Source organism: Zonotrichia leucophrys, chromosome 10 (genome assembly GCF_028769735.1).
Source record: "Zonotrichia leucophrys gambelii isolate GWCS_2022_RI chromosome 10, RI_Zleu_2.0, whole genome shotgun sequence".
NCBI lineage: Eukaryota > Metazoa > Chordata > Aves > Passeriformes > Passerellidae > Zonotrichia > Zonotrichia leucophrys.
This window is the reverse complement of record NC_088180.1, coordinates 4,821,107-4,848,765: the sequence shown is the minus strand read 5'-3', so window position 1 is coordinate 4,848,765 and position 27,659 is coordinate 4,821,107. Positions and strand designations below refer to the sequence as shown.

General features: G+C 40.1%; 2 protein-coding genes across 6 annotated transcripts; one reads left to right on the top strand and one right to left on the bottom strand.

The window, feature by feature from the left end:
• Positions 1 to 1,926: 1,926 nt before the first annotated feature.
• On the top strand, positions 1,927 to 18,913 carry CHRNA5 (cholinergic receptor nicotinic alpha 5 subunit). Of its 4 annotated transcripts, XM_064721791.1 has the most exons (7): positions 1,927 to 2,160; positions 10,828 to 10,979; positions 11,271 to 11,315; positions 12,607 to 12,716; positions 13,638 to 13,677; positions 13,771 to 14,469; positions 16,430 to 18,913. In XM_064721791.1, the coding sequence occupies exons 1-7, from the start codon at positions 2,055 to 2,057 to the stop codon at positions 16,589 to 16,591; spliced, it is 1,314 nt and encodes a 437-aa protein (XP_064577861.1). In that variant the 5' UTR covers positions 1,927 to 2,054; the 3' UTR covers positions 16,592 to 18,913. The 4 variants fall into 4 exon arrangements, with proteins under 4 accessions (XP_064577861.1, XP_064577860.1, XP_064577859.1 ...); XM_064721790.1 differs by having other exon boundaries at positions 13,638 to 14,460; XM_064721789.1 differs by having other exon boundaries at positions 1,967 to 2,160; positions 13,638 to 14,469.
• Positions 18,904 to 27,659, bottom strand: CHRNA3 (cholinergic receptor nicotinic alpha 3 subunit). 2 transcript variants are annotated; one of them, XM_064721786.1, is made up of 6 exons: positions 27,210 to 27,659; positions 25,051 to 25,190; positions 24,939 to 24,983; positions 23,602 to 23,711; positions 21,542 to 22,553; positions 18,904 to 20,096 (listed from the first exon to the last, which is right to left on the bottom strand). In XM_064721786.1, exons 1-6 carry the CDS (start codon positions 27,367 to 27,369, stop codon positions 19,968 to 19,970), a joined length of 1,596 nt encoding a protein of 531 aa, XP_064577856.1. In that variant the 5' UTR covers positions 27,370 to 27,659; the 3' UTR covers positions 18,904 to 19,967. The 2 variants fall into 2 exon arrangements, with proteins under 2 accessions (XP_064577856.1, XP_064577857.1); XM_064721787.1 differs by lacking the exon at positions 24,939 to 24,983 and having other exon boundaries at positions 18,950 to 20,096.

Below are 27,659 nucleotides of genomic sequence, written 5' to 3'. Positions count from 1 at the left end.
ATGGTAAATAATAAACTTAACATGCTGCTGATACTATTGACATTCTGCTCCAAGTTCAAAGCAGCAGGAAAAACATCTACTTATTTATAACCAGTGTTTTCTAAACAGTAATAGTACAACATAATTAACATGTGCCAGATGATGCTACATAAAATATTTAGCAAAATGTTAGGCATGTAACCCAGACAGTTTAATCCTTTTATATCCCACAGCATCTGTTTTGCCTAGTTAGGACCCAGCTGCACACAAATCCACAGTTATGTAATAAAACCAGTTTCCTATGTCCTGCACGTTCTAGTGGCAGCTATGTTCAACATTGGTAACGACACATTATGGCTCTAAAATGCATCAGCTGCACTGCTCAGAAATCCAGATTTCACCTGATAATCTCATGTTAGGAACGCCAGGTGCAGTGCAGTAGTGAAGCAGCTTCCATCAAAACTACAGAGTTGCAATTTTAGTACAAATATTGCCCAGTAATTTTTGAAGCACTCAGAAAACTGCAGAACTGGAGTGTCACCAAAAAAAAAAAAAAAGTGGGTGTTTGTGCCTTGTTTTTTGGCTAAAATATATTTTTCATTTACTATAAAGTCTTGAGTTGACAACTGCATATACATTAAGCATTTCAAAAAAAGAGCATGCTGCATCCTTTATATGAATACTTTGACTGTAGAAGATATGCCATATACAAATGGATTCTTAATATAGAAGATGACCATATTTACTGCAGAGCATTCAAATCAATACAGCCTGTCACTAGAAGTGTGCTGGGAGAAACTCCTGTGTAAGCAGCCTTTTGTGTGTGCCTGTGCAGCCTGCATTATGTCTTGCACAGACATGCACAACCCAAATATGGCTGCAGGAAAAGAGAGTACACAAAAACATGAGGCTAAAAATTAAGAAAGGGATTGAAATGCTCCAGTATTCTGTTTCGGTCATTGAAAAGAGTCACTGTTTACACAGACAGATGTGTTTTTTCTGTGAAATAAAGAACTGGTATAAAAGAATTTTGATAATCAACAACATCATTATGAAATTGCTGTTTGAGTAGTGTTCATTTTAGAAAGGTATAAAGTTCCTAAAATTATTTGAGTTAAATAAGGACTATTTTCCTGAGGAATGTGGTATCTAGCACTTTTCATGTACAAGCTGATTAACACGGTAAAGTCATTTAGCCCTTCTTTCCACGTCTTTTCTCTCTATGAACTACTAAACACTGCCTTAGATGTAAAAAATGTGTTATTGCCAGCTGCTTCTATTTTTTTGGCAATGTGTACACTATACATTTCCTTTAAGACGATTTAGGAAAAATCACTGATTAAATTTCACAATGCGTGTGTTTGAAGTTGTCTTTTGTAACAGAATTTATCTACCTGATACAGAAAAAAGTGATGTTTTGTACAGAGTATTTATTATATATGTTGTATATCTGTAATATACCTAAAGATGTGGAAATATCCTATGTCTTTTTAGCCTGCATTAGTTTATCTATTTTAGACGAAAAGTTCCAAAATATTCTAAATCAGAAACTTTTAAAAATCGTACTGATTTAGAAACTTAACAAAAAAACCCCTACCGAGTGTTTCAAACGCAATGCGAAATTAAAAGATTATTTTCTCGGCAGAAGTCACTTACACTCGCACCCTCCCAGCAGCACAGTGCAGACGCAGCAGGCGTTGCCCGGGCGGCTGTGCCGGGGTTACCGAGCGCTGGTGCTGCAGCGGCCCCGCCGCGCTGGGCGCGCACCTGCTCGGCCCCGCCAGGAGCCGCTCCCGGGCGGCGGGACGGGCACGGGGAGGGAGCCTGAGGGCGCAGCGCTGCCGCCTCCTCCTCGCGGTAATGCCGGCAGCTCCTCCGGCCGCACCGGGGCCGAGAGCGGCTCCCGAGGCCGGGGGCGGCCGGCGGTGGCGCCGGGCCCGCGCGGTCCGAGGCTCCCGCCCCCCGCGCCTCCTCACGGCCCCCGCGGGGCGGGGCCAGCGCCGCCCGGCCCCAGCGGCTCCCGGCTCCCGGCTCCCGCCGCGGGGCTCGGACCGAGCGGGGGCCGTGCCCGAGTCATGGCCGGGCGCGGAGCGTGGCCGAGCTGCGGCCGCCCTCCGGCCGTGCTCCTCCTCACCTGGCTCTGCGCGCCCCTGCTCGGCCAGCCCGGAGCCTCGCACGCGGGTAAGGCGGCTCGGGGCGGCCCCAGGGGTGAGGGTCGGCCGCTGGGAAGAAGAGTGAAGGATGAAAAGCGCTCCGGTGAGGAGCCAGGAGGGTGGCGGAGGGGAGGGCTCGGCCGGCCGGGGGTTCCGAGCCCTCCTGGCGCTGTGTGAAGCCGCCGGGGACGGGGCGGGCGGTACCGTGGCCCGGGGGTCTGCGGGCGCCGCCGCCCTGCCCGGCTGGGAGCGCGGGCAGCGGGAGCGCTCCGTGAGGGGAGGGAGTGAGGCGGGATGGTGCGGGGCGGGGGGAAGCTGTCGGAGATGGACTCTCCGCGCCCCAGCTTCATTTTCCGCGCCGTCAACTTTTTCCCGGCCGAGGTTAAGGTAAGTCTGGTGGGGGCTGCTGAGGGAGGATCGCGGGGCTGCGCTGGCTTTGGGTGAACGAGCGGGACCTGCGGGGAGCGCTGTCAGACGGGCTCACCAGGGCTGCCCCCTCCCCGGAGAGGGGGAAAATGTCTGTGCTAAACTAAAGCTTTTCAGGGGCATCGTCAGTCCTGAATGCCTCACATTTCATTACATTACATTACGTACACTTCCTAAATGTGCATGTATATAACGCTTTAAAGATCTCAGCTGCCGCAGCTTTCAGGTTTTTATCTGCTCACTTTGTGAGGGGAGGTGCAGTTGTAGGTTTGTGGTGCATGCTCTGCGTCTGGTACAGAGGTAAACTTGCAGAATATGTTTTAATAACTGTAATTTCGCATCCGGATGTGTCTGCCCATGAAAACAACCCTCTTAAGAATTTATAAGACAACTGAAGAATTTATAAGACAACTGTCTTTAGTTTAGTCGTGCATCATTTCTTTGACTTCAAAAGAGGCAGTCTCATAATTCAATCAGGATTTAACTTTCCGAGCTGAAGGATGTAAAACAGCATGTGAAGCTGGACTGTTTATAGAATTATACAGAGATTAAAGGAGCAAAATCACCGCTCTTCCACAGATTTATTTAGAAACGGTTGTTCCAAAACGTTGCACTTACATAATTTGTAAGTACATTCCCAAGAGTCCTGCAGAATGTCTTGAAAACATAACTACAACACTTAATGGCAGACAGAAAATTAAGGAAAGATAAATTTGAACTTTTTTTATCCTAACTGAAAATTGAAAAAGTGATTGTAAATATAGTTTATTGAAAGTTGATTGTATCAACATCTAGGTTTTAATTCAGCCTACAAATACTCAGTCTGTTATTGCTGAATGTGAGTTAAAAGACTCAAATTTTCCCAAAATTTGGAAAAGCAGTGTTTTTCCATGTTCTTCATGACAGAAGATGCAAAATCATTATGTGACATTATATGATTTATATGACTGCATGGAATTACCTGCAGTCAGGGTAAGCCAGGTTTTGCCTTTTGGCACAAGCCAGCAGTTTTGACTTCACTGAGAACCAGTTTTATACAGTGAGGCTAAAGTTTCTTTTCATAACTTGTTTTTTCTAAAATGAAATGAAATTTGCTATAAAAGTGCTTGTAAATTAATTTAATTTAGTGTTTCCTTCAGCTAATAGTGAACCAGTATTTTATCTTGGCTAACTCCGAATTGTCAGGAGAAAATACTTGCTAATTTAAAATACAGTCAAAGTATGTCTTGTTCTTGCTCTGAATTTTTAGTTAACAGGTGAGACTCGAATGCCCAAATGGAGCTGAGGTTAACAACAACTCTAGCCTAGCCCTGCTGTGCTGCAGACCTGTGATGGTGTTTCCCTGGCACTTCAGGCACCCAAGCATTTTCCACTCAGTTTAACAGATCAAATCCTTCTCCCTACCCAACAGAAAGCTGCAAACCTTTCTGCCTGTATGGGTTTCTTGTGATTTTTCTCTTAAAATGTTTTGAGAACCTTAAAATATTTTAAGAACCTCTTTCCTTAGAGGTTCTTAAGGGGATAAATGTGAGCATTGATTCGAGGAGAAGTGCCTGTGTTGATCTGTAGAAGGAAATACTTGCATAGTTTCCCACGTTTTAGAAGGGTAAAACCCTGGGTTTGTGTGATATTCTAGGTTTTGAAGTCTCCTCATCTGGTTTTGAGCAATGTAGCTGATTTCTGTGAGCTGTAGGATTCTGTGTTCCAGTGTTTCCAAGACTGGAATGGAGCTGAGTGGGCAAAACACTCCTGAGGCAGAAGGTGAGGCTGGTGCCCAAAGTCTGCAGCACCCAGTGCTGCCCTGGCAGCTTGTGAGAAGCCCTGGCCTGTTTCTTATTTCCATAAGGAAATTTTGTCCATAAGGAAACTTTTCCATAAGTTTTATGTACATTTCAGATTTGTGTTTAATTCCATGACACATAGCCTCTAAATTTATAAATGGTTCTACTTATCAGGTTCTACATCTTGTTCTTCCTTGTGCTATCTGCACTTCTGCACACCCTTTTTGCTGCTTGCTTTCAGCATTCCTCGAGGCTGACTTCACATCCATCTTCAGTGTCAGCGATCAGTGGAAATGATGGAATGATTAACAGGGGTACAAAGAGAGATGACAAAATCCTGGATGTGTTAGAGGAATGTCCTGCCCTCAGTGGGACAGGATTTTCCCTGATGTGCAGCACTTTTCCCATGGCCTGGCTGGGCAGGGAGCAGGATCCCAGTTGTGGCTGTGGAGCTGAGTGGAGCAGGCTGGTGGCAGTGAGCTGGGCACGAGGGCTGGGCAGGCACAGGCTGCAGTCACGGCTGCAGGGCCCTGTCACGGCTGCAGGCACTGTCACAGGGCACTGTCACAGCTGCAGGGCCCTGTCACTGCTGTGCCAGCCGTGTCACTGGGGGGGGTCAGGAAGCTCTTTGGCACCTGGTGTGGACTTACCCTAGAATCCATAGCACAGAAAGGAATGGTTGGTGGTCCAATTAGCTCTTAATCTAAAGGCTGACTGTCAGTTCACATCTATTTCTTGGTTAGTTTACAAACTACATGGTCTGTTATAGTTATTAACCAGACTTGTACGTGTATTCAGAAATATGTGCCATAATTATACCTTGTTGCTAAGCTGTTAGGGGGTGGTTTCATTCTCCTTTACAACCATCAAGTTGTATCTTTAACATTTTAAATTTGAATTGAATGTGAGAAACAGCTTCCCTACTTTCTGTGAGCAGCTCTTGTACCTCTGTGCATATTGGTAAGTACTAAGCAGTATTGCAGTTCAAAATTCCTCACACTTTCATATCCAGTATATGTTGTTTTATTTTGCTCCTGGTTGGCTGGAGGTTGATGTGCTAGGTAAAAGAGAAGGCACAAATCTTCCCAGTAACTCTAAAGCCACCTTTTCCATGCTTGTAGGTGTGGTGATAGGGTTTGCCTGTATTTTTTAAACAGGGGAGGAAAAGATAATTCTGGAAAGTTCAGAATGTAATCACTGGCTTTTCTGACTTCAATAAATAGAATAAAGTTAGTATTGCTACTTTGACTTAAAGACATCCTAGTTAAGATGATTGTGATCTTTCTGAATGCTTGCTGTTAATTAAACGCTTGACTGTGATTGGATTCTGGGCAATTGCTAATGCATAGAAGGAAAAGTAGGCCAAAAAAATTAAAGACCATGCAGGAAGTATGACTCATGATCCTTTTCAAAGGGTCAGAGGAATCAGTATCAAATAAAACTTCAATTTGATACATTACACCTGTCTTTTCCACCTAATGAAGTAACGATGGGAGATCATCTCAATAGATATGCTAGAGTACTGAAGGCAGGGGTACTGTGTATATTCCTTCACCTTCCAGATTTTTAAGGAAATTATTAATTGTTAGACTTGTGGATAAGTTTGTGTTATATACCCCAGAGTTAAAGAATATAATGTTAACTGCAAAGTATGGATATTTTGCAGCATTTATTGTCCTTAGTAGTGTTGTGTTTGTTGGGTATTTTGCTGTAATGGTGTATGATTAAAAATATGCATTAGTAATATATATTACTTCTGAAAATGCATGTTAACATTACACTTCTAGAAAGTGACCCTTTCCCCATGGGCCTCCTTTTGCACCCAGCAGTGATGTAAAGAAAACCTGAAGTCATTAACTCTCAATTCTGTCAATTAGAAAATGCTTTGAGTTACACTGTTTAAATTAGAAAATGCTTTGAACTGTGCTGTTTAATGTATAATAATATAGTGTTACACCAGCACTGCCAGTCTGGCTCTTAGACTCTTTATCTAAATGTAGAGGAATACAGAGTTCAAAGACAGCTTGTTATTTGGAGAAGCATGGACTGTGGTGTTCCCCTATTTAAAAACAAAGATTTATGAAAATACCTCTGGGATCAAGCCTGTAACACTAAGTATTTCACTGGTAATTCTTATAAAAGGAATAATGTTGCTAAATCATATTAAGATGCTAGGAAATTTAATCCCATAATGGTACAGTAAATTACAAAAGTGTTATTCTTTTGTAAAACCCATCTTTTGTTTCTTATCTACAACATTAAAAAAGTTAGCCATTAGCAGCCCACGTGAAATTATGACTTGAGAATGTTATCAAGATAAATAGACATGTACATGTTTCATCATGCTACTCATGCATCTGAGGCCCATGTTTCACCCTATTTTCTAAATAGTTCTTCCAAAGTACTTTAATAAAAAAGTTTGTTAAATACCTATGAAGGAAATGGTAGAACTGAATTTTTAAATACAATGTTTTCAAGGTCAAGCATTTCATTAGAATTTTTACTTAGCCTTTGTTCTCCAGCTACTTCAGAGTTTAAAAGAATTGAATAATTTGTGCATAAACATTTGTCTCCTTTGTGCAGGATTAAAATTTAGGCCATCCAATCTCATATGTGATTTAGGTGTAGGTGTTTTGGGTTTTTTTTGTTGCTAAATGTGGACTTACACTGAGGGGCAGTGAGAAGAATTTAAGGTGCAGATAATAAAGAAAACGTTGTCATTGGGAGTTGCCACTGAGCAGCAGAGCTGCCCTTGGTTTAACCTGCAGGGGTTCCCTGGCCTCAGTAGAAATGGAGCCACACAAACACAGGCCAGCTCAGAGCTGCCCTGCAAAGGCTGCAGAGCTTTTAAGTATTTTTTTGTACTCTGAGCTGGTGGCAGGGGAGAGTGTTGCCATAATCTCTTGCCATCTGATTTAGTATGAGATTGTACTCTGAATTGTTTGTTTGCTAATCCTGCTAGTCATAGGTTTTAACCTCTTTCTGTTTTTCTACTCTGCTGCCTTAAGCCACTAAAACTGTTTTACTTGTTTTCCTCTCTTTACATTTTTTCCACTTGTCACCAGCTCTTCACAATTTTTTATTGATGTTAATACAAGGAGTAACTAAGAATCACAGCCCCTTGTTGTAATCTTAAAATTATAGATCCATGGACAAGAGATATAAAACATATGCAGTCTGTGTAACAAATTATTTGAATGGCCATGTTAAATAAAATATACAAGGTAGGGGTGATTACTTATTTTGTTTTTGCCAAGTCTTAATATACTTTTACCATTCCCAGCCCCTCATGGAGCTCTCCTTTGTTCAAGAAGTCTTTTCTAGACCAGTTTGCCCCAACCTATTAATAAAGAGAATAAAACAGAAATATTGAAAAGTGTGGATACATCTGTGATCAGACAAAGAAAGAAATAATTGAACTGTATTGTTAGTAAATAATGGTCATTGTAATAGATGAGTGAGTATACTATAGATCTGAGTATAAAATAATCTGTATATAAAAGCAGCAAGGGAACATGTCCCCTTTGAGCAGAGCAGAGGAGATGCTGTGGTTTAAGAGAAGCTTGATCTGGAAACAGCACGTACCCTGGAGATGCCGTATCGTTGCACAGGAGCTTGTCTTACAGGAACACAGAAATGGTGAAAGTGCAACTTTGCCTCTGCATTGCTTCAAGGTCAATTAATTGAGAGATAATATCCAGCTGCATAGTCAGTCTTAAATTCAGTTGAGAGTTGTAACTGGAGGAGGGAAATGTAATTAATGCTAATATAAAAATCAAGTATTTATGAAATATTGGGCTGAAATGTACACAAAACCATTTATAATTCAGGAAATAGGGATATAGAAATAGAGAAATTAGGTTGTGTCTTCAGGAAGCATTCTTTTGGATGTCTGTAAAACGTAGGGCTTGGCAAATCTGGCTATAGTTACAAATAAGAAAAAAATCCTTGGCCAATGAGGATATACTGAACCAGTTAAATATATTTTTGGCACTTGCACATTTACCAGATAACTTGTACACGTGCAGCATTCTGTTGCTGGATCCTTTTTGGCAGCAATTCTTATGTCCTGTGAGTTTTTCTGTATCCACCTGAGCTGTCTCAGTGGTATAGTGTAAGTTGCCCTCCAGTTCTTTGCACATCCCACAAGTCAGAAAGATTTGTATTTTGAAACAGAAGGGTGAACTGTCTTAAAATCCAGCTGTTGATTTGGCCCACAGCAAGAACCATTCAGCAGCACATTAGTGTGGGGTAAGAGTTGTAGGAAAAAGTGTGGTGGTGTTCACAGGGGTCTGAGGAGCAGGGAAGAGATGAGAATCTGACTCCATGTTTCAGAAGGCTTGATTTATTATTTTATTATATATATATTATATTAAAACTATACTAAAAGAATAGAAGAAAGGATTTCATCAGGCTGGCTAAGAATAGAAAAAGAATGGAATGATAACAAAAGCTTGTGTCTGGGACAGAGAGTCCGAGCCAGCTGACTGTGATTGGCCATTAATTAGAAACAACCCCATGAAACCAATCACAGATGCACCTGTTGCATTCCACAGCAGCAGATAATCATTGTTTATATTTTGTTCCTGAGGCGTCTCAGCTTCTCAGGAGAAAAAATCCTAAGGAAAGGATTTTTCATAAAATGTGTCTGTGACAAAAAAGGGGTCCTGCTGCTCCCACTGTGCTGATCCTCTTTCTTAAGCTACATTCTGCTTTTGCTGCTACTATGGCACTTCAGAGAAATCTGGTTAGTGTGAAAAATAATAATATTTCTACTGGACTGCCCCAGGCTGCAGTGCCCAGGGCAGGGACCTGCCTTGCTGAGCTCTGCAGTGCTTTGGCTGTTTTTACCTAAGGACCTGTTCATGGAGCACAGCAGTCACACTTCAGTGAATGCAAGGGAACTTCAAACTTGGGCTGCCCATCTCGGTTTGTCTGGGCTGCAGTCATGTGGGACTGGGTTGGGTCAGCTCGATTAATGGCTTAAGTGGGGTCAGCCAGGCCTCTGCCACCAGTGCCAAGTCATGGAAGTGTTGGTCAGACTGAGGGAGCTTTAGCAGGTGTTGTGGGAACGAGAGCTGTGCCCTGTGCAGGTGTGACACTGCCTGGCATGCAGTGCAGTCATCCCAGGCAATTCTAAAATCCTGGTCCTCTTCAGTGTCTGTGAATTGCTGATTTACTGAATGTTGATGGTAATGAACTTGAAGTAAACATTATTTATGCTGCCTTTAATTGATACTTTGTTTCCTTTAGCTTATTTTATGAGAAAGGTTAGATACTGCCAATGTTTTTTCTGCTTGTATCATTCCTAGTTGATCTACTTCTGTTATGTTGACTAAATTCACCTCCTCTCCAAACAAAGTAATGTTAATCTTTTAAATCTCTCCTTGTATGGATGACTGTCTCTGGTTTTAATCTGTTTATGTCGTTCTCTGGTGATTTTCTGCTTCTGATACATCTTTTTTTAGATGGATGCTGTTAGTGAGCACATGATTTCTAGAGAGGTTGTGCCATAGATTTATGTAATAGCATAATATTTTAGATCTGCATTTAAAAGAGATGGTGGTGAGCTCCTTTCTTTTGTTTATGCTGTCCCTTAAACTGATGATAATAGTTGCTAGGTCTTTTTTTGGCAGTAATTCCCTTTTAAATTTCATTGCTAAATAGTAAAAATCTTTATCTAGAGCATGTCAGTGTTTTCTGGTGGTCATTCTAACTTATGTCTGGGGATTGGAGGCCCTTCCATGCAAGGTGATGTGTGTAGTTTGTGCTTCTCGAGGCAGTAGCCATCTTCAGGTCTTTCACAACACCTAAATAACTCAACTTATTTAGCTAGACTCTGATCTTCCCTTTTTTCCTCCCCTCTCTCTCCATCTTCCCCAAAATGATCCCTTGAGAGCTGTGAAAAAGAACTGGAAAGGTGCATCCCAGTCAGTGTAACATTAGAATGGGTAGAGGGTCAACTGGTGAATAGTTTGGCCTATGCATCAAAGATACAAAACAGTGTGAGGGAAAGTGCTCTACAAGTGCAGCAGAATTTATACATGGTAAATGTGCCCAAACATTAGAAGAGATACAGTAAACAAAGAGACTGAAGTTTCAAACTGGATTGAGTTATGCAGTACAGCACAGGTGTGTAATGTGGATGTGAGCTGCCAGAACTTCAGTCCCTCATAGATCAGCTTTCTGTTGTAGAGGAGTTCCAGAGTTGCATGGCATTGGGTAAATGATATAAGAGCTTTTTGCCTGCTGAGATTATCTTAATGTTCTTGAGTCATCAATTTTGGAAGTGTGATAATGCTATGAGGATGCCAATAAAACCAGATAACTTCATAAAATTCTACTTCCATGACTTTGAGCATGCTTCTAGAGAGAAGGGGATGAGATGAGAAATTGAACTCTGCATAAAAAAAGCTGTAACTGTTTGGGCATAAGAATGCAGATGTACACTGCTCATTTGAATCAATGTTAATTTTTTTTTATTATAGCTGTATCTGAACCTTCTTTTATTGCTAAAAGTGAAGATCGTTTGTTCAAGCATTTATTTGAAGACTATCAAAGATGGGTTCGTCCAGTGGAACGCTTGAATGACACAATAAAAATCAAGTTTGGCCTTGCAATCTCTCAGCTAGTAGATGTGGTATGTATAGTAAATAAGTTGTATTTTTTTTTCCCACTAACTTTACAAGGAACATAATTTCATGTGAAATAATTGTACTTGTTAAACACAATAGATTAAACATCTTAAATTATTATCTGTGTAATAAAAAATGTCCTGTAGATGAATATATAATGTTCTCATATAAACATACTTAGTGATTAGAATGCTTTCAGCAGTGTGTTTTGTATTTTAAGTTACAGACCTCTGTGAACTAAAGCAGCTATTTCCTATGGATAGGTTCTTTTTTGTGATATATGCTTTATTTTACAGGATGAAAAAAATCAATTGATGACAACAAATGTATGGTTGAAACAGGTATGTGTAAATATTGATGAAAATTTCTGAAGCTTTATAACTGCAAATCAACATTTAGGAGAAACTTTTCTAGTTAATTGTATATTCAAAAAACTTTGCTCTTGCAACAAATTTTATTTCACATAGTATCTTTATAGAATGTCCCTGGAAATGCTTTAAGGGATTAATTGTGACAAACCTCTTAAGAAAACCATAACAAGGTAAATAAAAATTCACCAAATGAAAAGTAATATGATATGGCATTGCATGACCATTTAATATACCAAGGTGTATATATCCAACCATAAATTACTGCTTCAGTATGAAAGTTTTTATTCAAAAGCTTTATCAAGAAAAGTACGGTTGGTCTATTCTTCTGTATAATATTTTTGAGGTCTTTTTCCTGTGGGATATTTGAAATTATTGAATATACATTACTGTAGAATTACAGTCTCAAAGTTAAATATGCTTGCTAGAAGGAAATACTTTTCTCTCTTAAGAAAAAAGTATTTCCTTCTAGCAAGTGAATTTATATTTGGGTTTGGGCAGGAAAAAGCCTCAAGCTTTGTAATTGTCAGAGTCCAGTACTAAACTTAATTGCCACTGTTTACTCAGCTAATGCTGCTCACAAATCATTCTTGATTTAACTGAGAAGAATCTTTGCAGATGCTGGCTATACTTACTAGTTTATGGAATTATTTTTGTTTAGGCTAATTCTTTTCTGTTTGTTTATTTGAGTTTTTTCCTTTTGCTTCCCATTTTTTTCTTTTCACTAACTGTAATTTTAGGCCAAGTTTTTATTTTTAGGAAAACTTTGAGATTAGTCAGCAAATATGAGGAGGCCACGTGGGCTTGATGATTCTTTGTGTCCTCTTTAATAGTTTCTACAGGTCTTCTTGAAGTTGAACCAGTGTTAAGAGTTGGAAGATGATGGGGTTTTTTTTTGTATAATGAAAATGTTTAAATTGCTTCTGATTAGCTTCCAGTCATTGGTATTCATCCAGAACAAGCTTTTTTTCAAATTTAATTTATACAATTAAATTACATTATAATAGCTCTTACTTATAAATGCATGCTCTGAAAAAGGAACGTCATATCTTAAGTTCTGTACAGAAACATTGTCAAGCTGCTCTTATAACAGAAAACAAATACTGAATGAGGTAACTACATGCCTGTTCAGCAACTGCATTGTTTTATGCAAATTTTAGTTCACTTTGATTGTTGTTAATTGCCCTGTTATCTATTTTCATCTGCTATCACCCTGCTGAAATCCACTTCCCAATAATGATTTTTACATCTGACATATCCACAGGAATGGATAGATGTAAAATTGAGGTGGAATCCTGAGGACTATGCAGGAATCACATCTATCCGTGTCCCATCAGACTCTATCTGGATTCCAGATATTGTGCTGTATGACAAGTAAGGCTTGAATCTTTTCGTACAAAAAGCATTTACTTCATAACTTCTCTGACCAAACTGCTTCTAGGAGGCTCATTTAATGGACACAATGTGTACATTTAGTGGGCTAAAGCACCCCTGCAAGAACTTGCCTCTGAATGCAAATAGACTTTGTTGCCAAGTTAAGTGCTCAGATGTTTTGCTTTACTTCTAAATGGAATTTCTAGTCCCTTTGATAAAGTTATTTCTATTTTGTTGTGTGAACTTTTTTCTTTATTGGACAAAAATGTCTTGCACAGTGCTGGGTATAAATAGTGTAGTGTGATGGGAGGGAAGCAACTAATTTATGCTGTTGTAGGTCATATTCAGCATGGAATTAAAGTCAGGTACATTTAACTGTAAGGGGGGGTTGGATTGGTTTTGACTTTTTTCTTTAGAAAATTAACAGATCTCAGAAACAAGAACTTTTGAATTAACCTTTGTGCACATAGAGTGCTTTTACATTTCCAGACTTGTTGAGTCAGGAAAAAAGGCTGTTGCAGTGATTGTGAATTCAAGTTTGGGCACAAGTATTATTTTACCTGTTTAGTGACTCTTTTTCTTCAATAATTATGATTTGGCTGAATTTAAAAGTACTTATTCTGTCTTAATAATAGAAACACCAGAGCTGAGTCATGCTGTTAAAGCTTAGGATTTTACAATCTTTTCATAAGATTGGGACCACAGAAGGTTGCACAGATCTTTTCAGGACTTGAAAATATTCTTCAGTCTTCCAAAGCTGTTTACCTATGTTAGCTTCAGATTTGAGGGGAAAAAGTTGACTATGAAGACAATACAACATTTTGGCTATCAAGGGATAGACAGCTGAAATGACAATAACAAATTCTTTAAATACATCCCCACAGCCCATTGTAATTGCCTGTAATTTATCTCTTTTTTCAGTGCAGATGGACGTTTTGAGGGAACATCTACAAAAACTGTGGTAAAATATGATGGCACCATTGCTTGGACTCCGCCAGCAAACTACAAAAGTTCTTGTACTATTGATGTAACATTCTTCCCCTTTGACCTTCAGAACTGCTCAATGAAATTTGGCTCCTGGACCTATGATGGCTCACAGGTTGATCTAATTCTTGAAGATTATGATGTTGACAAAAGAGATTTTTTTGATAACGGAGAATGGGAAATAGTGACTGCAACAGGGAGCAAAGGAAACAGGACTGATGGATGCTGCTGGTATCCTTTTGTTACATATTCATTTATAATTAGACGTTTGCCACTTTTTTACACTTTGTTTCTCATTATTCCTTGTATTGGGCTTTCATTTCTAACTGTCCTTGTCTTCTATCTTCCTTCAAATGAAGGTGAAAAAATTTCACTCTGCACTTCAGTACTGGTATCTTTGACTGTTTTTCTTCTTGTTATTGAAGAAATTATTCCATCATCTTCTAAAGTGATCCCTCTCATAGGAGAGTACCTGGTGTTCACGATGATATTTGTGACCCTGTCCATTGTGATCACTGTGTTTGCCATCAACATCCACCACCGCTCCTCGTCCACGCACAACGCCATGGCGCCCTGGGTGCGCAAGATCTTCCTGCACAAGCTGCCCAAGCTGCTGTGCATGAGGAGCCATGTGGACAGGTACTTTGCTCAGAAGGAGGAAACAGCCAATGTGAATGGCTCAGAGTCATCCAGGAACACCTTGGAAGCAGCTCTGGATTCCATCCGTTACATTACGCGGCACGTGATGAAGGAGAATGAGGTCCGTGAGGTGGGTGTGTCCCTCCTGCTGCCCTCATTTTGTACAAGTGCAAACCAGAAAACCAAGGCTTTACTGGGCAGCTGCATTTTAAAGATGTGCTGCAGATTTCCAGCTTTTGTACTTCGCTGAAAGTTGTGGAGTTATTTCCACTGGAAAAAAAGTGCAATTATGGTACAATACTGAGACTGTCTGGCTGATACAGTGCAGTATTTGGGGTTTTCAAAAGCCTTTTGCTCTTTTCTATTAGTTCTTATCATTAGTTACACATTGTGAGACACTTGTCTGTGACAAGAGCCTGTACTGTAACTGTTCCCTATAGCACTGCTGAGATTGCAGAAGGAGCTCTTTTTCACTTTAATGTTGTACCCAAAAGGCTGTCTTGAAAAATACATTTGCCTTATATTTTCCAAATAAATACTGCCAAGACTTATCTTGCAGCTTTCAATTTCAAATAAAAACAGTTTGAGTGCCCTAACTTAAATTAATTTAAATACAGGCTATAGTCATACGTTGACCATTTTGTGCTCAGATGAAATGTGGACTCAATGACTCCCTAAGTGTTCTCTTCTATCCTTACTATTATTTGTCCCTAAGTTTTATCAAAAGATGTCAGAGGCTTTTTTTCAGTGTCACTCTGAATTATCCTTCATGGATGTTTACAGCATTTCTGTAAGAGCATTAGAAATTTGTTTTCTTTACACGCTCTTTAAGCTAGCACCATTGGTACATCAGACATTTAAACGCTATTTCCAGTCTGATGTAGAAGTTTGTAGAAATATAGAAGTTTGTGGTGTACTGTCTGTTCCTGATGGCAAAGGCTGAGGTTCTTCCAGTCTGGGAATTGCTGAATTCAGAAGGCTCTGGTTGCTGAGAGTGTGTTCTCCCATAGGAGACTAGGAGTGATGTTCCTCCTCTGCTGTGCCTTCTCAGGACTTGATTCTGACATTGTCACAAGGGATGTGGCCTAGATTTATAATAAATGTATCTGCTGTACTGTTAAAGCAGCATCTGCATTGTATGAACAACAGAAATAGAGTAGTTTGCTATTAAATACACAATTTCCTGTAAATTAAGGGTTCACTGTGAGAGACAAGTAGTAAGTATTTTGTTTTCCAAGTGTAATGTTGTTACTATAAACCTTGGAAATTAATATACAGCTGACTGGGGATTCAGTTGTTTTATTATTACTGGGCTCCAGAGAATGCAAGCTTTAATTGTAAAAGTTTTTAATGAACACTAGACAGCTGGTGCTATCATGGCCTTACATCTTAGGAAGCATTAGGCTTGGGAAGCACAGATAGCTCCAGTTCAAATCCAACACAATTGTTTGACAGGGTTTTAATTTGCTTGCACAATTATATCTGCAATACTTGCAGAACTGTGTATAGATATGAATAATTTTATCAAAAAAGAAAAAATAGTCATGAAACTCCTGTGAGTATTCTCCCCAGCGTATAATTCTTTGCAGCTTTCAGCAATTGTTTGTAACACAACAGCTGCTCTGTACTAACAATTTAAAAAATTTTTTTTATTTACTGCTTGGGAGGTTTGGTTTTGGTTTTCTGGTTAGTTTTTAGTTTTGGGTTGGTGGTTTTGGTTGTTGGAAGATTTTTTACAACTTTTGCTTCCAACTCCTGCTTGGGAATTCCACGTTATGATGTCATGTGCCATGTATCCTGCAGTATGTTAGAAAATGGCAGGCCAGTCTCATCCCTATAGATGAGGATGTTTGGTTCTTCTCAGGGTCAGTTTCTGCATCAAAATCTACATAGCTTATCCATCTTCACAGAGGGAAGCTTGCTGCAGTTCTAACTCCCAGTATAATCATGAAACATTGCTCCAGAGGGTTTTCCCAGAGACATGGTTGGCAAAGGCCTATATTGAAATAATTAAGAATTGCAGGATTTGGTGCTGTGTTTTTACCTGTTCTTGCACACACTGACCAACTCATGTGCTCTCTGTGTTTTAGGTTGTTGAAGACTGGAAATACATTGCTCAGGTGCTTGACCGAATGTTCTTGTGGGCTTTTCTTCTGGTTTCAATAATTGGATCACTTGTGTTATTTATTCCTGTCATTCATAAATGGGCAAGTATAATAGTCCCTACCCACATAGGCAGTACAAATGCATAAAATATTTTTGGAGCTATCTCCTACTGATCTGACTCTAAGTTTTGCAGTAACTCTGTTTCCATGCATGTTCTTTCTAGGCATGTTTCTGGTAGAGTGAAAAAAAAATAAAATCCAGAACTAGAAAATTAGGTTTATTTAAAGCATGGCATTCCCAGGACACACAGAAGTCAGTCTGCTTCTTGCCAGTCTACTGAGTTACTGCCAAGCCAGGTCAGAATTAAAAGAACCTTTTCTAGCCATGGCATGTATGATTTATTAAAAAAGCAGACACTGACACCTACTGTGATATAGAAGGATTTCAATTTTTTAATGATAATCACTGTAGTCCAATTATTAAATTACTATATAAATCATTATACTGAATATTAAATAATTGCAGTTACACAGTAGAGTTGCTTATTTCAATTTAGTATACAAAGGTGAATTTTCATCAGTTCTCTTCAGTGTGTTGCAGAAGTCTGAAATTTCACCAGAATAATTTAAAATAATAAAAATATAAGTTAAACCTCCTGTGTATATAATATACAACTAAGAACAGAAATTTGGCCATGTTTGACCTTTATAAATTTTCACTGGAATTTGCTGCTAAATTTTAAAGCTTGTTAATTCTGTGATACCAACATGAGCATTTAATAAGCCTTAAAATGCCTAAAGCATGTGTGTATATTGATGTTAGACACTTAACTGAGTTCCCAAGGAGCATAAGTGTTCTAAGGGGCTGGAACATTCAGATTTCTTTACTCTTGATGAAGAATTTGTTACAGTGTGTGAGTTTGCAGACAGGTTCATTATTTCCTGTGTCTGGATGTTTATCAGAATTAAGATTTTAAGTGCAGGCAGAAGGAGTTTGTGGAGCATCTTTCTGAAGGAAATGGGTTATAAATTACTATGCTGTGGAACCAAATGGAGATGATAAATGATTTTTACATTTGTTTAATTGAACTTGAGAGCTGCCTTGGATTAGTTCTTTCACTTTAAAAACCATATGTAACTCTAAGCAGCAAGGGCTTAGAGTTTTCTGAAATTCTTTTTTCCTAAGATCATTGAAAATGAACTTGCAATTTTTCAATTATTCCATTAAAATACATTCTTTACACTGATTCCAATGCCACCTCTCTTCCTTTCTTAATAGTTTTATTTCTGGAAAAGACTCTAAAATAGTTGGGTGTTTTCCTACATGAAAGTTTTTTCAGTGTTGTTCATAATATAATTGCATCCTGTAGGCCTAATACAGGAGTAGAGCAAATCTTAGGAAGTTTTTATGTGCTTGAATTACTACATGAATAATAACATGCTTAGGTGAGAAATTTTAATGTAAACTGTGGTATCTTCGATAATTTGAAGTTTTTATAGTGATTATAAATTTGAACAATGGATACATATTTCTCCCACGCTCCCTCCCAGATCTCCTTTAGAAAATCCCTGCACTAATTATAATAGTGATTATTTATGTCATAATTTATTTATAATTGAATATTTATTTCAAAATGTTTTAATCTGCAGGACATTCTTGGTTTTGTGTAGCATCTAAAGGCTCACAGGTAGGGAAATGATATCAGGCAGACCTTTTCTTTTTTTTTTTTTTAATAATAGCAGTTAGGGAATTACTCTTCTTCAGTTACACAATTACATCTGATATTGGATATCCATTTTTCCTCTATTACCATCATAACTTTCAAGGTGAATTTGCAAAGATTATCTGTTTTAATTCATTAATATAAGAGCTTTAATTTCTCAGTATTACTGAGATTAAACAATGCATCAATGACTTTCTCTGTGTGCAAGTTGCAGAAATACTTCAGATAGCTTGTTTCCTCTTCAAATACAACATTTCTTTTTAAAGTCTTCCATAGGTTTGAACTACTGAAATTTACTCTTACCTGTAGAGAAAGCAAAGTGAGTACAACTGTAGATTAGATAAATATCTTATTTTTTTAACTCTCCATTTCATCTCTTTCCCCTTGTTAAATGATGTCTCTGGGCTGCCCAGTTACATCACGATGGGCAGCAAGCACATTGTCCACTGGAGTCACTCCCTTTATTATAGTAGCTCACAGTTTTTGCAAATGCATGAATTTCTTTTAGGGACTTCTAGTCTGATCATGATAGATTCAGGTAACACAGCTGACACTGAAATCCTTGGGGTCTTCTGCTTATCAGGTGTGTCTGAAACAAAAGAATGTTAATATACTCAGAAGCATGGACTTTTACTTCTGTAACTTACTGCTGAATGTATTGAACTGTAGGTAATACTGCCTTATATAGATCTGTCACTCGCTCACAATAAATGAAAAAAAAAGGCACAATTTTCAACAGTTTGATTCTCTTTATTTTCATAAATGTTACATCACTTGATACACTATATTTTCACAAAGTTTTTGGTTTGGTACAGAGAGAACACTTCATATTTTTACAAAATATGATCTGATGACAGTGTTTTGTTGCATTCTTTATTCATGCTCTTAAATAATCTGCAGTTACTGATTAAAAAAAAAGAGAGAAGATATATATGCCTAAGCCACAATTTTAGCACACTTTACAGGACTATTTTTGTCTACCTGCCTTACCTTGGCATCAAACACTTCACTACAGCAGGATGCCTCTGTATCCAAACTATCCTGTCTGAGTTTTGATCCTTTCCATCACTTGCAGACTGTCTAATTGTGTGTTTTACTTGTACACAATTCTGAACATCATCAGGTTTGAGCAGGTTTTTTTTTCCTGACAGCCTTCACATACATTGCAATCTGGGGATACACAGAGTTTACTTTATGGCTGCTTTATTACCACCATCTATTATTTACCTGTTTGTTCTCCTTTTGTACTAAAGCCCTCCTCAGTCCTTTCTTGCACTGTGTGGGTCAGTTTGTACAGCAGGTGCCAATGCCTGCACTCCAGCTGTTTGCTGCTTGTGCTTCCCACCCTTCTGTCCTTGTGAGGGTATTCCTGGAGCTCCCTGTGAACTCCTTCCAGAAGATCCTGGCATGCTCTGAGGAAGCTTGGGAGGGACCAGACTACAAAACAAACCTAAAAGCCCAAAGCATTCAACTCATCGTGACTTTCCAAATACTCATGTAATTTTCCATTTCTTTATTAACCCCTTCTTAAATCACTCCCATAAAGTTTAACATACTGCCTCCATCTTCTCCAGTTAGCAGGAAGTAGCTGTAAAATATAGCTTGTGTTACTTTGAGATCAGCTGTCATAAAGGTTCCAAATTCCTTTTTCTGCATTTTGAACAAAGCTGTCTTGGTCAAATGAAGCTGAAGACAAGAGAGATTCTTGTTCTACTACATGGAAGAGACAGGAGGTGCTGGGAGAGGGATGCAGAGTTGATTGGCCGTTTCATTTGATTTCACAATGTTTTAGTTAATTTTTACATTTCATCTCCAGCCATCAGAGGTTGTAAAAACAATCCTGCTGTTCCTAGAATACATACCAGGATGAAAACCCATAGAAAAATACGATCAATTACCATGGCAACATATTTCCAATCATCCTGAATCTGAAAAGAAAAAAAAAAGAATAGCAAGTTGGCATGTTTCTTAGGTGAATAAGTTGCATTAGCAGTAATACCATTTCATATAAGAAGCACAGTTTTTTCTGAATGTAGATATGCTTATGAATACACGTTTTACACATGTGCTTTCACTGACAAATGAATTCATCTTGAAGAAGCTTTATTTGAATATGCTCTTTGGAGCAAAGCCAAAAGCTGCTGCTTCAAATCCAAAAGGTTTTCACCAAGACACTGGACTTGAGGAGACACAACTTCTCTATTCCAAAAATGAAAGCGTAAAGCTTTACTTTCTTAGATGAACAGGTTTGTCCAGAAAATGTTCCTGAGGCAGACTGTTCCTACTGGCCTTTGGGTAGTATGTAAAAAACAAAGATTATTTGGTATATAATTATTTGGTACTTTGTTATGTTGTACTGAAATTTGACCATTTTCATGCATGATGTAAAATGCATCTCTGTACCTTTCATGTAAAGAGGGAACCACATTTCAAAAAAACCCAGATTTTTCTAATTTTCTTTTCTTGCAGTGAATTTTATAGCAAGAGTGACAAGTGTTATATTTGTTATATATTAATAGTAATCGGTGATAATTTTTAGTTTTTATTGAGATTACAATTCAATTTGTTTTGTTTTTCTTCAAGATTGATAAGAAATGAATTTGTTGGTTTTGAAATTTGTTCTTTTTAGCTTAGAACTTATTTGTTAAGGAAAACTTAAAAACCCAAAGCAACCCTTTATTTTCTGTACCAACTAAATCTAAACCTAAATAGAGTTCTGATTTAAGTATAAACAAAGTGAAGTTAGAATGAAGTGCTGTAGTTTGGGGATATAAAAACTGTGATGGTGTGGCTACTGCTCATAGAATGTTTGAGGAATGTGGTAGAAAAAAACCTTTTCATTTTTTTTTCTCCTTTATTGTATTAAGATGCAGCTTTATGAAAGATGCCAGTCCCTGTCTTGCAGCAGTTGCCTCATTTAGCTACAGCACTTTACTCTGCAGCAGCAACAGAGTGAGCACCATCATCACTGTGAGGGACATTCACTCTAAATTTCTGTTGGTGATGGTAAGCTGTGGGAGGGAGAATGTAACTTTCTAAAGGCGATAGGGTCAGTAAATTCCACTATTAAGATTATAAATTGGAAAATCCTAACTTCAACTCTCATAGGATGGGTGCTTTCGTGTGTTCCCTTTAATGTGCCTCACTCAGTATATATATTGTCAATAAAGAGATCACTGTGCAGCAGAACTGCTTCTCAATTATATAAGTTCAAAATTGCACATATTTGTAATACAGCTTGTGTCATTTACTTGCAAAAATATAATGGTTTCTTTGATCTTTTTTGTCTTGTTTGCTTGAGATCTTTTTCTTACCAAACACTCTAATGGCAAAAGGTATCTGCAGTTTGAGTAACAGTAAAATATGTTCTTACCTCTTTTGCTTCATTCTGCATTTTCATATTTTCTGCAATGTATTTCACACTTTCAATAGCATCTCTCATTTCTGGTGACAGAACTGAAAATGAAAGCATAGGATCTACAGACTCAGAGCTGGAACTTCTAGTGAGATTGCCACTGAAATCAGAGAACTTGGTGCGCTGATACTGACAGCAGCTGCAGGCCACGTCTTGACAAGCAAAGCCATCTTTGCAGCATTTGCTTTCAGAGCCGTTGATGCAATTTAAGTTTGAAAACTCAGAAGTGAATAATGGTTTTGGCTTCTGATTGTTCTCTTCATCATTGGCGGGCCTTGTCATGAACATGATCCGGGGAAGTAAGTTCAAGAAAATGGTTCTCACCCACACGGGCATTGTGTGTGTCTTGGGTGTTCTGTAGTGCACATTCAGTACAAATACTGTGATGACAATCGAGAGAGTTACAAATATCATGGTGAAAAGGAGGTATTCCCCAATAAGGGGAATTACCAGGGAAGTAGAAGGTATGGTTTCTGTGATAACAAGAAGGAACACTGTTAAAGAGAGAAGCACTGATATGCAGAGTGTCACCTTCTCACCACAGTCTGAGGGCAAATAGAAAACTAATACAGTCAGAAAAGAAATCAGCAGACAGGGAATAATCATATTGATAGTGTAAAATAAAGGTAAACGCCTGATGTAAAGAGAATATGTGATGTCTGTATATATCTCTTCGCAGCAGTTGTACTTGATGTCATGTTTATACCCAGGAGCTTTAATTATAGCCCATTCTCCACTCTCCCAGTAATCTTTCAGGTTCATTGTCGAGCCAATTAGAACTAAGTCAATTTTGGCTTTGTCGTAAGACCAGGAACCAAACTTCATGGTGCAGTTCTGATAGTCAAATGGGAAGTAGGTTACATCTATTTTACATGAACTTTTAAATATAGCTGGAGGTATCCAGGTCACATCACCCGTGTATTTTAAAAGGGCCTTTGTCTTGTCATCAACCTGGAAATCCCCAACTGCACTGTAAAGCAAGTAGAAATAGCAAAAATTAGAATTATCTACTCCAGGTAGTTTCATACATTCAGATCATATCATAAAACTCTTTAATCTTTTTGGGGGAAGTCAGCCTTTACTTATTTACTTGGAGCTGAATTGCTTAGCAGGACTGACTCAGTGACCATCATAAACTCATGTGGTTAAACTGAAACAAACAGCTCTATAAACTCACCAGGAGGAGTTGAAAGCAAATACTCTCCCTTATTAATAGCATGGCGTGGTGCAATCAATATTTAAAATGGCAAATAACAGTCTGACTAGATGAGTCTTGTAGGGTCCTTCCAACTGAATTATTTCATTCTATTCTATTCTAGATTGATCAAGCACATCAGAACTCAAGGGGTGATAAGAATATTGCTGGTATTTCCACCTCTTCCATGGACAGTGCAGGTAGTAACTAGGGAAGGAGGAATTAGGGTTGGGGTGTATCTTTGCATAAGGAGTGTATTTGGTAAGAGGTTATTTTAAGTCCCACTTTGCTAACTTATATGATCCAGTTGAGTATATGAAAAAGTAAAATTAAAGGGTAATTTGAAGTTTTAAGGCCCCAGTTAGGAAAGGAGTGGCATCACTGTTTATCCATAGAACTGAGTTTTGGATCTGTGTAGCTGAGTCTGTTTCTATGAGAATTGCATTCTTATGGATCCATTTAGTTATGGTTTGTCTCTTTACAGTCTCAGAAATTGACATCTAAAGTAAACTTTATCTGTGGCTTTTATTTGTCAAAGGTGTCAAATTGTGAATTTGACTGCTAAAAAGCTAGAATTTGCATTCCTTTCAGTTAAAGTTGTGACTCGCAGGGGCTTGTGAAGGCAAAAAGCCAAGTACTCTTTGCTTGCTCTCTTGCAGCTCCAGGTTAGAGCTGGCATGAAGGTGAGAACAGCAATGGGGGGATGCAGGACACGTGTGTTGAAAAGCAGCTTTTCAGTGCATTCTGTGAACTTGCTGCTGATTTAGAGCTGGTAACATCACCCCTCTCTCCTTGAATTAAGTTAAATACACAAGAGCCTTACTTGTTATATAAAACAATATCTGGCCTCCAGATCTGGCCAGATGGAACTCTGATGAATTCAGCACCTCCATAGTCTGCTGGATTCCACCGAAGCTTGTAATCATTCCAGATCTAATTATGGTAGAAATGAGTCCATGTTAGGTTTGTAAAGAAACTGAAATTCATTGGACTAGATTCTGAACCACGTGCTGTCATATCACTTCTTGGGTTGATTTATTTTGGATACTACAGTGTTTAGATGTTTCTTTAACAAACACCATATGTGTGGTGTTTGTTCATATGCAGATTGTAGGGGGGCTTAGATATCTAGATGTTATATACATTTATGACTTAAATATATGTGGCTGTCCCAGGAATGCCTGCTCAGTAGCTGGAACAAACCGAAAGAAGAAATAAGACACTCTCTTTTCAGAAAGTGTAGGATTGTAATAATAACTTTGATCTCAGAAAACCAGGTATCTATGGGACAGTGAAAACAAGTTCCCGGAGGCCGGTGGCACAAGTTGTGAGCATCAGTTGAGGGTCAGAGAGAGCTCCAGCATAAATGGCTCAGGTAACAGCCTTTGTCACTAGCGCTTGTTAAACCCCATTGTAACAAACTTGAGTATCAAGCTAAAGGTGGGAACTAAGTTGGTTGCTAAGCTGACTGCAACAGTGAGTAACTGCATTTTTAAAAAGCCTTTTTAACACGAAGTACACATTTTTCGTTTGTTGTCACTTTACGGGAGCTAACCAGCACCAAGTGGCGCTGTGCGCGACCTCCGAGCCGAGGTGCTTCCTTTGCGTTGTTGTCTGCCAAGGCAGCAATTTGGAATCTCTAGAGCAAAAATCTCGTATTTAGCGACTGCAGCAAGTGTACCAGCCTTGCTCTCCTCCCGTCCCGTCCCTTCCCTCTCCGTCCCCGCTGCTCCGCTCCCGTTCTGTCCCCGCCTGCCCGGCGGGGCGGCGGCCGCTGGGGGGCAGCAGTGCCCCGGGGAAGGGCTCGGGCGGCGCCAGCGGCGCGGAGCGGGGGAGCCGGGTCTGCTCTGCCGGCATCCTGTGAGGGCTGCTGTGCAGAGATCCTGCCTAAGGATGCTCTCCCGGCCTCCTGTCCAGGGATCCTCCCTAAGGATGTTCTCCCGGCCTCCTGTGCAGGGCTGCTGTCCCGGGATGCGTCTGTGCCCTGAGGGAGCCGAGCCTGGCGCCGACCCCTCAGGCCCGGTGCTCCCGGAGCCCGCAGAGGCCTCACTGGGCGGGCGGCTCCTGTGGCCCCGGGTGGGCCCGGCGGAGCGGGGAACACTCCCGCGGCGGAGGGGCGGTGAGCTGGTGCCCTCTGGGCTGTCACTGAGCGCTACTTACGTGCTTCAGCCACAAGTTGGTTTCCATTATCTGGTTGACTTCGTCCTGGAAAAGAGAAGTGTGTCGGGAGAAGCGCCGGCCCTGCCGCGATGCCCGGCGGGGCGGTACTCACCACCTTCACCAGCTGCGACATGGACACCTCGAACTGGATGATGACGGGGTCCGAGACGTTCTTGACGGGGCGCACGAACTGGTTGTAGCTCTCGAAGAGGGCCGCGTAGAGCCGGTGCTCGGCCTCGGTGCCGCCGCAGCCTGCGGAGGGCACGGGGTGAGCTCGTGCGGGGCAGGGTTGTCCCGGTTCTGCCCTGGCTGCTCCCAGCCCCGAGCGGGGCAGGGCTGTCCCGGCTCTGCCCTGGGTGCTCCCAGCCCCGAGCGGGGCAGGGCTGTCCCGGCTCTGCCCTGGCTGCTCCCAGCCCCGAGCGGGGCAGGGCTGTCCCGGTACTGCCCTGGGTGCTCAGCAGAGCCCCAGCCCCTCCTGAGTGGGCAGCACTGTGCCATGAGGGCATTCGCTTGGACTGCGAGGAGGAGAGCAGTGAAAGGTAATGCTACGGCACAGGTTTTCTAACACACGTCTGCAAATGAGTTAAAGAAACACTTTTGGGTAATACCTGAGGAACTGGGGATGCAAAAGCCCTTTCCCCTCACAGTCCCAGTCACCCAGACCTGGCAAAGCCACAGGGATGTGAGGAAAGTGTAGCCCAACAGACCAGGCCTCTGGTAAGGGGTAAGGAGCATTGCAGTAGGAAATGAGAAGTTTGCTTTCTAGTCTGAGTCATGATTGCGTGCGTACAATGAGGATAACAGCCTGCTTCTTGAAATATATTTTTGAAAGGATTAAAATTTGATTAACTTACATTCAAAGACTTGTCAGCACACTCAAAGAAATCTGCTATTTACCCCTTTATTATTCTAAGTAGTTTTTATTTATAGTAGATTCCTATTGTCCTTTTGCCACTCATAAATTCAGTTCATCCTACCCTGTGGCCAACAAAAAAGCTGCAAACTGAAATTCTTAAACAAAAAGGTACTTGACCTGTTTCAGGATGAGGTGTGAGAACCTGTAGTTTACACTGCAATTTTACTATCAATCTAGGCAATAACCATCCTGACACTATTAGAAGCCAGTGGCCTTTTATTTTTAAAGGGCTATCTCTTAAACTCTCTTCTGGATAACACATGCTCATGAATTCCAACTGAAACACCAGAAAAAGTGTTTTGTCATTAATGTCATTATGCAAATTTGACAAAGGCACGAACTGAAGTCTGTCGAACATATTCTACAGTTCCTTTGAAACAGAAATATGGATATATATGAAATATGAATATTTGCAAGGACACATTTATTTTCTGCCCGTTGTTTTTTAGCAGAGAAAGAGAGGAGGCAGAATTATCTGCAGGTGACAGACTACACAAAGCAGGTGTTACTTTTGAATCTGAGACCTCACCTCTGCCTAAGACAAGGATTCCCCTCATGTTAAACTATTCAGCTAAAAGGTCTTTTGTTTGCTTTTGGTTTTGTTTGGTTGATTTTAACCCCTTGTGCTTTCCCTTGTTCACTTGGAATACAATTTTGTTTTCAGATTAGTGAAATCATTCAAGCCAACTTGCTAACTAAAAAATGAACACTTTTTAACTGCCAGTCTTGCCCATGTTACTTCTTGATATCTTCTATCTCTTAGATTGAGATTTCCTGGAATAAATACCTGGAATAAATTACCCAGTCTTTTAGGTAAATAATTTTAAATCTAGATCTTAACAACTGTTACGGTCAGTCCCAAACTGCCAGCCTTTTTACATGGTACCAGCACTCTAATTAAATCTAGCATCTGCTGTTTCTAGAGAAGAAACAGTGCATTCATGTGGGGTTTTTTGTTTAACTATTTTGTGCTTTCCATATCTGCAGAGAGATGTGCTGTTTGCAGCACATGAAGCTCTTTAATGTTGTCACTTTCTTGTCTTCTCTGCAATATGTGAAACTACACCTGTATGTCTGAGGTGCTTTTCCTTCATGTTAAAATGGCTTTATGTGTCCTGTCTGGCATTTTTAATCAGGACTACTTAACTACTTTGCAAGGATAAACTTAAACACCCCCCCCCACTGAACAACAAGCTATGTTGTTGAAAGAGCTGTACCACAATTCTGTACATTTGCCCCTTATGTTGGAGAGCGCTTCTGCACTTCTTAAAAATAATTTGCACCAAAACCATCTCCTGCTCCCCTTTTCAACCCTCCCTTCATCATCAAAGAATAACAGATGAAGGATCACTCACCTTGCCAGAGAAAGCAAACAGCAGCAGTTAGAAGGAGAGTGTTCAGGCTCTCCATGGTGTAGTGAATGACTGCCTGTGGACAGAGGCTGTTGAGGATGAGCTGCACTGCCAGGGCTGGAGGAGCACCGGCAGCAGGGAGGGCTCGGCTCCCCCGATGCATGAAATGCCTGCGAGCAGCAGCCAGCAGGACCCTGAGCACAGCTCTGCGCACTGAGCTCCCATTAGCTTTGCTGTGCTGCCCCCTTTCAAGCTGCCCAGGCTGTCAGAGCTTTGGGAACAGCAAATAAAGTGCAGGAAAAACAGATGTTATTGTAGGCAAAGAGCAGTCTTCTGGCACAGATAGTGGGCGAGAGTCCTTAAAATGGTGCATAAATGAGCTTGGTAATCTGACAACACTGGAGAGTTTTTCAGCCAGCTGCTATACAGGATCTTTATCTATCACAAGATCAT